This window comes from Naegleria fowleri (assembly GCF_008403515.1).
Source record: "Naegleria fowleri strain ATCC 30894 chromosome Unknown tig33, whole genome shotgun sequence".
NCBI classification, from domain to species: domain Eukaryota; phylum Heterolobosea; class Eutetramitea; order Acrasida; family Naegleriidae; genus Naegleria; species Naegleria fowleri.
Genome location: NW_025407965.1, coordinates 207,490 through 220,442, shown reverse-complemented (window position 1 = coordinate 220,442; position 12,953 = coordinate 207,490). Strand labels below are relative to the sequence as shown.

Here is a 12,953-nt window from a genome sequence, read left to right as displayed (position 1 = left end):
TAATAATCATTCCAAGTTACAGTAAATTATTACATCTATTGTTGTTGTTTTGGATATCTCCTATGAAGTGAAAGTGAGTGTAATGAACAACAACACCAGGGAGAGAACTAAATCGTCTGTCAGGTCCTCCAATAGATGATGAACACACCACCATGTAGTTTTTGAAACGAATTGAAAAGAGAGATCGTTCGACCACTACAAATTTTTGGCGCCCAATATTTGCGCCTTTCAAATCGTTTCAAAGTATGAAAAAAAATGCCTTCATCATCATCGACGCCTCAGAGAAAGCATTTGTCGGATCATATCAGCGTCCTCTATAAGGAGGGAATTGTTCATGCCAATCGGCACGATATTCATTACATTGATATTGTAAATTCAACGTTTCATAATCTAACCAAGTTATTTTTGAGTCAAAATAAGATTAAAAACTTGCATGGTCTCTGTCAGTTTAAGGAATTGAAAACGCTCAGCTTGAGCTATAACCTCATCGAAGATTTTAAAGAATTAAAATACATTCCTCATAGTGTCGATTGTTTGAGCTTGGAGGGAAATCCGATTGCAGGGCACCCGAATTATAGGTTAATGGTCATTGAACAATTTCCTAATTTGCGAACACTCGACAACAAGCCAGTCCAAGATTCGGAGAGAAGAGACATTATCGAAGCAAACCAATTGGCTGAATTCTATCCCAAGTTGTTGTTTGCCATCGATCGACTGACATCAAGGACCTATAAAGATATCCTTCGAATCGGTGTGCAAGTTGAAATGTATAACAGAGTGAATAATGGAGCAGCCACTACCATACCGGTCGTGGAGGAACCAGATGACACATCAAATCCAGATTACAAGCGATGTGTCAAGAAAATTCCACCACTCTCAGATTTGAAAGACACAAAAATTACCATTGAGGGTATTCGAAATTTGGCCAGAAACATGTTTGACGAAACAATTGTGCAGTCGATCCTCGATGAATCACAGAATTTAGGTGGTGAAATGGATCGATTTAGAATGGATCTAAAAGTGTTGATTGTTAGACAATACCGAGAAACCAAACGCTATTCCCACGCAGTGTCCTGTCTTGAGAAAGAATCCAAGTTTTCCATATATGCTGGAGACCAGACACTGTTGTATATCCTTATCAAAACCATGGTCGAATTTGCCAAACGATTATGTAAGTAATTGTCCTTAGTTTGTCTCTTTATCGTGTGACCTTCTTTTTGTTGACTAGTTGAGCGCGAGAACGAACGAGAACGTTTTCTGGCGTGTCTAAAACATCTCGAAGAACAATTCCCAAAACCTCCTCCTAAGATTGAAACCCCTAAATCATCGTCACAACAAAATTCTAATCCCGTATCAACCCAATCATCAAATAAGGAACCTAAGTCTAGCGAGAATAACGTGAAGAAAAGTGTTCAACTCAATAGTACGCCTTCCAGATATGCCAATGATTCTTCGAAAAGTTCAATCGAAGACGAAGACACTGTAATTTTCTCCGAAGATCAACTCACATCACCGGACAAAGACGATTTGTCAAGAATTCGAGCGTCCTTGCAAGAATCAAAAAATTCTCTTTACGATTTGGAAGAAAGTTCTTTTTTCCTGACCAAATCGACTGCCACCCATTACAAGAAGTGGAATAAGTTATTTTCAAAATCTAAGGACGGTCTTAGTTGCTCCGTACAGCAAGAGGATGAATTGTCGAAGGAGCAACGTGTGGAAGAATTCAGAAAAGAGCAACTCAAGAAAAAAGTATTATCAGCTTTGCGAACCTATGCCGAAAGAAGGAAAGAAGCTCGTTTAAATTATGAAAAAAAGCGCAAACTGAAAAATATCAAAGCTAGGTCATTCTATGTCAAGTCGTTGCAATCTAAAGCATTCTCTGCATTGATCAAAAACACCGAAAGGAGAAGGAATTTCAAACAAGCTGTTCGGATATTACGAAATGTTCGATATGATATTATTAAGAGAACCTTTTTTGATGCTTGGAGATCTCTGCTATTAAGGTGTAGTGATATTCGACCTCTCTCTGCAGTTCCAAAGTCTAGAAATTATGATAGTGACAAAGAGAATAGACGACCCTCGACAGTCAATATGGTTGAATACAATCCTTCTCAATCACGGGGAAAGCATTACAGAAAAGCAAGACCTCAATCTGCCGGTCACGCTCTCAGTAGGAATACCGAAAAACTGCCGTACAACAAGGAAGAAACAACATGTCCTTCTTCAAAGTATTCCTCCCATCGTCGACCTCAAACAGCAACCAGTCCTAGGACTCGAACAAGAGAAGTTGAGGACTATGAGGACAAATCCACCAAGCAACAGCAGCATTCCAACAAGTATTCTCCTGAAAATGTGACAAGAGAAAAGGATGGACCTAAATTCAAAAACCCTAAAGAAAAAAAGGAGAAAACTGTATTACTCTTGTCAGCTCAAAAGTTAGATAAGGACTTTGTCTTGACTCCCGATATTATTAAGGGAGTCCAACGAGGAATCCGAGATGCCGAAGAATTACTGAAACGATGTGAAGCCATGTCCAAAAAAAAAGCGTTAATCTATTCTTGCATGACTTGATCCTCATCTTGTTGTTGCATGTAAACATCTTCACCGGCTGAAGATGATGCTCCACCTCGTTGTTGATCACCTCCTTTTTTCTTTTCCGGTTTTTGAGCAGCGAGTGGATGCTTGGCCAATTCATCAGGTACCATATTCTTGGTGTCTTCCAACATTTTCTTCAGAGGATACATGATTTCAGTATCTTCATTGGTAAGAAATGAAATGGCTTTACCAGTTCGACCTGCACGACCTGTTCTACCAATTCTGTGAGTGTAGGTATCAATCGTTTTTGGTAGTGAGTAATTGATGACAAGTGTTACTCCACTAATGTGAATACCTCTTCCCAACACATCGGTGGCAATCATGATATCAAATTTACCTGATTTGAAGGCCTCCAGAGATTTGTTACGTTGATCTTGAGTTTTGCTACCATGCAATGTGGTAACTTTGAATCCAACATTGGCAATAAATGAAGCAAGAGCATCAACTTCCTTCTTGAGATTGCAAAATATAATGATTGGAGGTTCAGCCTCAGAGAGAATTTCAACAAGGAGATTTCTTTTAGAATGGTCGCTCTTTGCCCAAACAACTTCTTGCTCAATACGTTCAACTGCCTGACCAACCTCACCAATGGCAACTGTCACTCGTCTCTTCAGATACTTTGTTGCAATGTTTTCTACTTGAGGTGGCATGGTCGCACTGAAAAGTAATGTTTGTCTGCTAATATTTGGTGGAATGGTGTCCAATATGGTATTTACATCTTTTTCAAAATTCATTTCAATCATTTTGTCAGCTTCATCCAGCACTACGTGATGACACTGATTCAAAACAATAATACTATTGTTGAGACAGTCAATGAGACGACCGGGTGTAGCAACTAGAATTTCACAACCCTCTCTCATTAATCTACTTTGTTTTTCAATACTGACACCACCAATTATCGCTCGTACTCTGAAATCAAATTGTCTGGCAAATTTGTTTGCCTCTTTTTCAATTTGTTCTGCCAATTCACGTGCTGGAACAAGAATGAGGCCATAAGGTCCATCCTTACTTCGAACATCATCTAATCTTGGATATTTTGCGATTTGACACAGTAATGGAATGATATAAGCTGCGGTTTTACCTGAACCAGTTTGGGCTAAACCAACAAGATCAAGGCCTGCCATGGCAATAGGAATACATTGCATTTGTACAGGAGTTGGCTCCGAAAATTTAAGATCTGTCAATGCATTCAAAATTTCAAGTGGCAACAGCGTTGTCTCTTCCCAGCTACGAATTGGATTTGGTACTTTTCCTCCTTTTACCACAATATCAAAATCTTCTCTGAAAATTCTCCAATCTCTGTCAGTCATCTCGTGAATCTTCTTTTCTCTCCAATTTCGTTCATCCTCCTCCTTGGTCTTCTTTGGTGTTGGCTTTTTGGATGCATTAGCTGAAGATGAAATTGTGTTGATAATACTTGTCTTGTCAGTAGTGTCATCTTTTTCATCCCATTCAAAAGATATTTTAGTTTTTTCATTGGTTCGTTGTTTTCTTCTCCTAGCTGCTTTTTTCTCCATATATTCCGATTTAATGTCTTCAATTTCTTTTTTATCGATTAATTCCAATGGATCTACAATATTAATAGTTGCTAAATTTTTGAAAGATTGAGCATGATCGTCTTCCGATGAGTCCTGATTGGGTTTTTCATTTTGCATTCTCAAAGTGATATCCATTTTCCGTTCCTTCTTTGGAACAAACACAGGTTTTTCTTCTTCTTCAATATCCTTATTCTTCTTTCTTTGCAATTTCTTCCATGGATGGAGGGAGAGATCGTTTTTTCCGAGATGAATCATCGTGCTGTTGACGTTCCGATGTTATTGGAGAAGAACAGGTCGTGCCATCAAGTTTTCCATTCGAATGATTAGATGCACCATTTTCCGAAGGTGTTATTGTTGTTGAATTTCCATTCAAATTATTATTACTCTCAGAGGAAGTAGGACTCTTCAATGTGGTTGAAGTGTTGGATGTTGTTGTCGTTATTGAACCCGACATGAGTTTCTGCAAAAGCAACCGATTCATTTTTTTTTGTGTGGATTTTGATGATAGAACCAGACATGAGGACACATCGTGAGTGCTTTTCAGTCTTCACGAATGAATATAGAAATCTTGATCCTATCGTCTTTTGAAACATTTGGAATTTTGGAACACAAAAAACTCGAAATAGAACTTTGAAAAAATACATCAACAGGACCTATTATTCATCACACGTGTGTCTCGGGATTTGTGATGAAAAAATTCGTTGGGATACAACAATAGCAGCAACAAGAGTAACAACTACAACAACGAATTCATTCATCCATCCATTCATTCATATTAAAAGTTAATAGGAATCAAATTGTAGGAGGGTGATTGTGTTGAATTTTCAAGAAAACAAGAGACGATCCGGAAATGACGAAACGAGCAAGACTTCTCGTTTTGTTAATGATGGCCTTGTTTGCCGTCTATATTGTTTATAATATTTATATATACTCGTATTTAGTGAGCATTGAAGATGGGGAAGATGTGGTTGTAAACCCGAAAGGAAATACACCAACGGATTCGGGATCTAAGACTCAACAACCTTCTGACAAAACCAAAGTATTGAAAAAGGGAGATACGGGAAAAGATCAGATATCTTCCATAAGTGAATATCATCCCATGTACGAACAATTTGTAAAGAATGCAATATTACCTGAATATCATCCAAGCTCTTTCATGATTGCCATTGTCGCAACAAAGAGACCATATTATTTGGAGGCAACACTTCGTTCACTCCAACAAGTTCTTTATTATAACAAAAAGAACACTTTTATTTATCAATATGGTGATGATAAATATATTAATCAAATTGGACGAAAGTATGACATCAAAATGATTCACAATCCAACACTAACGTCCTATGAAGGAAGACCTCTGGCTGAAGGTGCTGAACATATTTCTCTGCATTACAAATTTATTATTGGTCACATGTTTAATACACACCCAGAGATTAAGCACTTTATAATTGTGGAGGATGACATGCTTTTTGCTCCTGACTTTTTACTCTTTTTTGCACAAACAGCCAAATATTTACATGAAGATAGTACTTTGTATGCCATTAGCGCCTATAACGACAATGGTATGAAAGGAAAGGTTAGATATGATAATATGGTCTATAGAACTGATTTCATGATTGGACTTGGATGGCTCGTATCGCGAACAATATGGGAAAAAGAATGGAAGGCAAAATGGCCTCGTGCTCACTGGGATCACTTTTTAAGAGCTGATAATAATAGATTGGGCAGACAAATAGTCTTCCCTGAAATACCTAGAATTTACCACTCAGGTTATACAGGAACTCACTCTACAGTTGCTCTTTATGAAAGATATTTCCGTAACCATTTGTTGAATCCTAATGGTTTTGCTCCTCTTGGAATTTCTGAAGAAGCTTACAAGAATGGAAAATATGTTCTAACCGGATTGGATCGAACAAAAGACAAGTACACTCTAGAGTATTTGAGAAAACCTAATTATGATAGATTCATCAGGTACTTACTCGTTGAGGATCCAAATATTGTGTATGTGAGTGATCCAGACACTATCGTTAATTATAAGGACAAAAATATTGTCATTGCTTACTCGACGAATAATCCTCATGTCAATAGCGAGTGGGTGACAATATCACAATATTTTGAGTTGTGGCATTCTGTTCAGGCCATCAGAGATGAATATAATGGAGTTATCATTTTCAGATGGGCTGGTAATTTAGTGTTAATTGTTGGAAGCTATTCACCCTTCTACTCAGAAACTTGTGCAAAGGCTGGAGGACATTGTCCTGTGAACATCCAGAACTTTGCAAAGGACTCCAATTGGTCACCTCCAAAGAAAGAAAAGCATCATCACATTTGCAATCGCTGACAAAGGACAATCCTGTGCAACCCATTGTTCCAAACTCAAAATGACATGTCATAGATTCTCTTTCGAGGAAATGAATACTTGTAAATTCCTTCGAAGATACATACCAAACCACTGCAAAACATGTTCCCCTAATTCAGGACATGACCAACCTGCCATTGATGTTGAAAGCAATGAGTGTTTGTTTAATGGAGGAGATACTGGCAAGCACATGTCGACATGTGAAGCGTATCATCCAAAAACTAGGAGAATTTGTCCTTGCTTTGATGAAGCAAGAACATCCATTCTGAGAGATGAATGGGAAGATATTATTGCCCAATCTCAAGCAGCTGCAATTAATATTGAGCCCGTAAATTTTGATGTGTAATTCAATCAAATAACGTGCCACCTTAATAAGGTGGAGATGAAAATACTTTTAAAAAATTCTATAGTTTATCTGTTGTTTATATTTACGATCATATGTCATCAAGATCCACTACTTTCGTTGTAATTTACAATTCACATTTTAACACATTGTATTGTTTGTCATAATTCACAACAATGTACACATTAGATAATTATTCCATCAATGATTCTACACATTTTCTCACTCTTTTCTTGTATTCTTTTGGATCATTGACAAATAATTTAGCAGCCTCTGTAAATGCAAGAAAATAAATTATGAGTAAATTAGAAACATTTTGTTGAAAATATCGAAAGAATGTTTTTTTGTTGACAATCCAAATATTAACATACCTGGATTGGCAGGTGAGTCCGGATTGGGATCTTCAAGTAGTGACAAAATACTTGTTAAAATAGAATCTACAGTATAGATGGGTGACCACTTGTCTACAACCCAATATGAAATAAAAGTAAGCATGGTTGTCATCATTGAGCCAAATCAATGATTCCCCATAACGGAAATATTAAAATAGCACATCCAGAGTTTGTGAGCTGAATATACGTACCTTGAACAATATCTAAACAAATAGAACCATCTTTATAAACGTTAGGATGAAAAATCTTGCTCGTAAACTTGACTTTTGGAGGCTTTGTAGGATAGTCTTCCGGAAAAGTCAACCGAAGGAAGAAAATACCACCCTCCCAAATAGAATCCATTGGTCTGAATGATGATATCATCAGAATGCCACAGGTGAAGAGTCAATGATCCAACCAGTAACACAATATATTATTGCGAATAATATAATTATTATAAACAAAAAACAACATCCGAGGTAGCGGCGATGATGACCACCAATTTTGACTCCAAACACCAATATACCTACCCAGTGATCGTTGCATTCCACACATACAAATCATTCTCACTCTCTGGACTTGCTGTTATTCCTTCGGGTGGATCCTTCTGTAATTGTTGCAAATCGGAAAGAAGTCTTAGTTTACTACTGCTGCTCATTTTTTTATTGTTTTGATTGTTGTTCAACATCTTCACTTTTTCAATTTATTATTATTGTTTGAAGAATTTGACAACTCAAATAAGGAATTGGCAGGAAGATCAAGCACACTTTTTGATGATCCATTCAATGCAAGTTCTTGAGAGAGTGTAATGCAAGATCGTTCAGGTATGGCAAAATTGAAGGAATTACCATTTTTAGAGTTGGTGTTTGAGGTTGTCGTACCGAGTTGTCCTTTCATAGTGGATGTTTCATGCTTTTTCCTTAATCGAAGCTTTACCTGATGAAGATATTGAAGTTTTTTCCAAGTTTCTGTTCGTATGGCTGTGAAGAACTCAAGTGGTTTTCTGTGTTGAACAATGTCTGCAAAAGGTAAAACACATTCTTGTTGCTTCCAAATGGTTTGGTCATCATCAAAAATCACTGTTTCAAAAGCGTCAATGTTAAACTTCTTCAAATCCTTCATTCCTAAAGGTTTTGGAATGCCTTCATGAGGAGTCATATCTTCTCGTGATTTTAACATGGTCTTGAGAGAATTAATGTCATCAACATTGATGTGTGCAAGTAAATGTTGTCTTTGTGGGTCCAGTATCTTGCAAATTTCTCTCGCATATTCGAAAATTGAGTTGGTAAAAATGTAAACTTGAAACACAGTACAACACCATGAGAGTAGTTGTTGAGTGCCGGGTCTTACACAACAACAATATCGTTGATTTTGAACTGTAAATTCAAATTCGAAAGGATTGTTCTGAACTGTTTCACCTGGATTCAAAGCTCTTGTTCTAATTAAAGTTTCATCTAAATCGAGAGCCATTACAAATTTTGGGACAATGACACAACTTAATTTTGTATCAAATTCAAAGTCATCAAGCAAATAACCTTCAAGACTGCATGGAGTAGTTGAATATGACTTGTCATTGGTATGATCAAAAACTAGAATTTGATGAGTATGACCAGGAATGGGTACTACTGCAATTTCATTCTTTCTAACCAACATTCCTTTCAAATAACACAAAATATACCTAGATTGTTCATCCTTTCCTGATACTTCAAATTGTGGAATGTAATCAAAAAATTGATTGGCTTTCAAATCCTTGTAAAGAGAGAGGCTTTCGTCAGAAGCAAAGTCCTTAATTTCAAGATAAATGTCATTATTATTGAGCTTGACATTTTCTGAATTCTTCAAAATTGGATTATTGATAATATTTACAATTTGCTCTTCCATCTTTGAGCTTATGGAGCTACCATTGTTCTTTAGAACGAATGAAACATTGGCATAAAGACCTTTGGTTGCTTTAAAATTACAATCAAAACTTCGAAGTCTTCGAGGAGAGGTGGTGGAATTTCTCTTAGAGTTTGAGGATTTAGGGGATTGGTTGATGGTGGTGGTGGATGTTGGCAAGGGGCTTCCATGATCATTGTTTGCTGTTTGTTTAATCTTTTTCAAATCTCTAGGTGGTGTATTCCCTTGATCAAAATAAATCAAGGGGCTCTGTGTTGGAGTGATTGGCGAAGTGGAGTCTTCATCCACTAAAATACATTCATCAATGAGAGTGGGGTCATCTGTAAATCCTCCAGTGAAGAGAGTGGCACAATAGGTAGTAGTACCATTCCCGAAACTTGTTTCATCAAGTTTTCGTTTAATTCCAACGTTTGTCATCGTGATGATCTAGTTGTTTGTTCTCTCCGATAGGATCAAGAAGTGGATGAAAGAAGCGAGAGAATGGATGTCCAACTATGAGAGAGAGGGAGTGGACTGTTATTAGTTTTTTTCTCGAGATGATGGAAATCGTTTCAAGAATGGCCGTTATTTTTAAAGAGGTGCAAAGTTCTTGTGAATGGAAGAATAGAGGTTCCAGTTTTAATCGGAATAAGAGAGCTCTCTTTGTTTATAGAGATTCTTTTTAAGAACGAGTTTTCTCCATGTAACATGGGAACGACAACAATGAATCAAAACATGAATCAACATCATACTCTTCAACACCTGAAAAAGAACAAACAACATTTATTGTTGTTGTTGTAAATGAACTCCTCTCAACGCCAAGAATTCCCTCATAAAATTCACTCCTGACACAGCATCCAAAACTTTCAATCCAGAAGGACGAGTCAAATCATGTTGCAAACCATCCTTTGTGAGCAAGACAATTTTATCGCCGAAGAGTTTTCTCACATGTACCACATTGACAATATCATCATAGGAATAAATCACTGTGCTTCGAAAGTAACTTGGGAAAATGAAACGTCTTGCAATGGAAATCTCGAGCGTTCTCTTCGAATCGTTGAATTTGAATTTTCTAATCTTTTCCAAACATAACAAGACAATCACCACAAAGACGTAAATGAAAACCAACACCACAAGAGCGAGAAGAATGAAGATGAGAAGAATGATGGCTCCTTCACCAGAACCTGAGGTTGAACCTCCCAATGTTGCAGCAGAACAACATTCACCACAGCCATAGCCACACGCACCAAACAGAATATAAAGCAAGGCATTCTTACGTTTCAAACTCAAGACGTAGGAATCGTCCTTCTTCTTCAAATCAGATTGAAATGTGGTCGTTGGTTGTTGTGGTACCTGTGTTGGAGCATTCTTCAAGGACTGAGGTTGCTGATTCAAGGCTGGATGATTATTAATGTATCCATACCTTGCAGGAAAGGTCGGACGTGAAGGAAGAGGTAACTTGATGAAGGGTTGTGGTTGCATGTTGAGGGAAAGATCTGGAGCATTGGGATGATTGGTGGATGGAAAACACACTTCATTGGTGGACACAGGTGGTTGTGGTTGCTGCAAGTATGGAGAGGTGGTGGCATTCATCATCACTCCTTGTTTTGCTTGTTGCTGTGGGTGGAATCCAGAGGTGGTTGCACAGGGTTGAGACATGAACGGAGAATTCTGTAAATGTTGTGTGTGTGGGGGCACGTCGATCATAGTTGTTGTGGATGGAGGAGTCGCAGTGGTCATCATAGCACCATTTGTGGTTGATGAAGGCATTGTCATCATCATTCCAGGTTGATAGGTGGGGGCTGAAGGCATTGTCATCATTGCTTCTTGTTGTTGTTGTTGTGGATATGGTTGGGAGGAATGATTGTCCATCATCATTGCTTGTTGTTGATTTGTGGGTTGTGTGGGTTGGATCACTGCTGGGTCCTGTTGGTAGTGATGTGTTTGTAGCTCAGTAGTACAAGTGGCATTCACATTCCCCACAGTGGTGGTACTGGTAGAAGGCACAGAGGGTTGAGTTTTGAGGTCATCTTGCATGGGTTGCATCATGTTGTTGTGTATTGGTAATAATATAAACGTTGTTTTTTTCTCAACGTTGACTGGATTCATGTTGTTGTTTGATTTGACACACCAGACGTCTAATTCAAAATGACATGACGAAAGAACGCTTTCCAAATATTGAAATGAGCGAAAATCAGGAATATAGCACCGCAGCTAGCAAGGGTTAAGATGGGTGAATTTGGGTGAATTTGGGTGATTGGATATGTGTGAGAAAAGGAATTCAAAGTAGAACCCGTTGGTGTTGGATTAGATGAGAGAGAAATGTTTCAAATCCAAATGAACGTTTTTTTACAGCTTTTGTGGAATACAGATTGTCAGTGTCACTTGAAGAGAGATTCACCTTATAAGAATACTCTTAGGAAAATTCTGTCAATAAAAGTTATGAAGAGAAGAGTTTGTGGAATTTACCAACAAAGAGGTCGAAGAGGGCTTGGATTCTATCTGACATTTGAAAAGATCACTCTTTGTGACCATGGAAATTAACACAGAGTCACAGGAACATTATTGTCGACCAGAAATAGTTTGTTCATTTGAGGACGGGATCTTCTGTTCTCTCTGGTTTGTTGAAAGGGGATCTTCTGTTCTCTCTCGCAAGGAATTCTGTAAAAAAATGTTTCCTCATCATCATCATGATGGTGCAAAGCTTCACATGCCACACTGTGATCTCCTTGCAGAAATATCGAGCTCGGAGGATTTCTCTGAACAACAACAACAACATTCCATATTGAAATTAATTAATTTTAATGAAAATCATGATGATTTAATGAATTTAAATTTTCATAAATTGAAAGACAAGATGAGAAGTCGGAAAAGAGTGCCAAAAGCCTTTTCTCAACAGTTTAAATGTGTTGGACTGATTGGAGAGAAAATAATCACAAGACCCTACGACGTAAAAATCAGTTACAAACTTGGATACATTATTGTTAGCGACTATGGTGCACATCTGATTCACATGTTTGATTTAATTACAAAAGAATTTAAAAGATCTCTGAAATCAGGTTATCCAATGTACTTGGAAATTGATGAATATCACGCACCGCACAGTGATGCTTTGTTAGTTGCATGTGAAATATTTCCTGCTCGATGTGTCTACAAGTATGATGTATTGACCTTAATTTCAAAACAGTCCGATGATGATTTTGTGGTAAACCCGAGTAACCAACTTGTTATTGTCAATAAGAATTATTTGTGGAAAACAAAGAATCTTGGATGGCCACAAGGAATTGCTTGCACACCAAATTATGTGTATGTGTGTGATTCATATTCTGATTTTCGATGTGTGCACAAGTTCAATCGACAAACTGGAATTGAAATTACAACCATTCACCTTAACTCACCTTGTTATGGAATTGCTGTGGCTCGACATGAGAATCAATTTTTTGTAAGCCAAGAGATTGGAGATGTTGTTTGTGTGGAAATATCAAATGACCATCAATACTTTATCACGATTTGTTCTAAAGAGCCAAATTGCAAATCACAATGTCAAGGATTAGTGTACGATCGAGCTTTAGACATTGTTTTAGGGGTCAGTCCAAGCTTTATCATTATAAAAATTGATGAGAAAATGCTCACCGAGAATCAAAGCATGTTTTTCCAAAACGCTCACGGCCTATGTCTGAACGAGTTGGAAGGAGAATTGTACATTTGTAATTTATATGATTCTGATGGTAGTAGCACCATGATTGTGAAATAGCAAAGCCATTGTGGCTTCAAGACGAACTTCACAGCGAAACTTTGCTTAATAACAACCAATGAGGTCAAATTCATTGGTTATTAACAATATAGATTCTTAAAGCTTGTTGTTCCCTTTT

The 12,953-nt window shown here is 37.5% G+C and overlaps 7 protein-coding genes across 7 annotated transcripts; 3 read left to right on the top strand and 4 right to left on the bottom strand.

The window, feature by feature from the left end:
* Positions 1–255: 255 nt before the first annotated feature.
* On the top strand, positions 256–2,551 carry FDP41_003083 (uncharacterized protein; the record flags this gene model as incomplete). The annotated part of the gene is made up of 3 exons (XM_044706348.1): positions 256–1,171; positions 1,229–2,478; positions 2,546–2,551. 3 exons carry the CDS (start codon positions 256–258, stop codon positions 2,549–2,551), a joined length of 2,172 nt encoding a protein of 723 aa, XP_044562474.1.
* A 1-nt stretch (position 2,552) lies between these two features.
* FDP41_003082 (uncharacterized protein) lies at positions 2,553–4,388 on the bottom strand (the record flags this gene model as incomplete). The annotated part of the gene is made up of 1 exon (XM_044706347.1): positions 2,553–4,388. One exon carries the CDS (start codon positions 4,386–4,388, stop codon positions 2,553–2,555), a length of 1,836 nt encoding a protein of 611 aa, XP_044562473.1.
* A 595-nt stretch (positions 4,389–4,983) lies between these two features.
* FDP41_003081 (uncharacterized protein) lies at positions 4,984–6,471 on the top strand (the record flags this gene model as incomplete). Its single annotated transcript, XM_044706346.1, has 1 exon — positions 4,984–6,471. The coding sequence occupies one exon, from the start codon at positions 4,984–4,986 to the stop codon at positions 6,469–6,471; it is 1,488 nt and encodes a 495-aa protein (XP_044562472.1).
* A 554-nt stretch (positions 6,472–7,025) lies between these two features.
* FDP41_003080 (uncharacterized protein) lies at positions 7,026–7,861 on the bottom strand (the record flags this gene model as incomplete). Its single annotated transcript, XM_044706345.1, has 4 exons — positions 7,026–7,105; positions 7,204–7,296; positions 7,416–7,570; positions 7,734–7,861. The coding sequence occupies 4 exons, from the start codon at positions 7,859–7,861 to the stop codon at positions 7,026–7,028; spliced, it is 456 nt and encodes a 151-aa protein (XP_044562471.1).
* Positions 7,862–7,893: 32 nt separating this feature from the next.
* Positions 7,894–9,519, bottom strand: FDP41_003079 (uncharacterized protein; the record flags this gene model as incomplete). Its single annotated transcript, XM_044706343.1, has 1 exon — positions 7,894–9,519. One exon carries the CDS (start codon positions 9,517–9,519, stop codon positions 7,894–7,896), a length of 1,626 nt encoding a protein of 541 aa, XP_044562470.1.
* Positions 9,520–9,864: 345 nt separating this feature from the next.
* Positions 9,865–11,130, bottom strand: FDP41_003078 (uncharacterized protein; the record flags this gene model as incomplete). Its single annotated transcript, XM_044706342.1, has 1 exon — positions 9,865–11,130. One exon carries the CDS (start codon positions 11,128–11,130, stop codon positions 9,865–9,867), a length of 1,266 nt encoding a protein of 421 aa, XP_044562469.1.
* Positions 11,131–11,752: 622 nt separating this feature from the next.
* On the top strand, positions 11,753–12,835 carry FDP41_003077 (uncharacterized protein; the record flags this gene model as incomplete). Its single annotated transcript, XM_044706341.1, has 1 exon — positions 11,753–12,835. The coding sequence occupies one exon, from the start codon at positions 11,753–11,755 to the stop codon at positions 12,833–12,835; it is 1,083 nt and encodes a 360-aa protein (XP_044562468.1).
* Between the last annotated feature and the right edge of the window lie 118 nt (positions 12,836–12,953).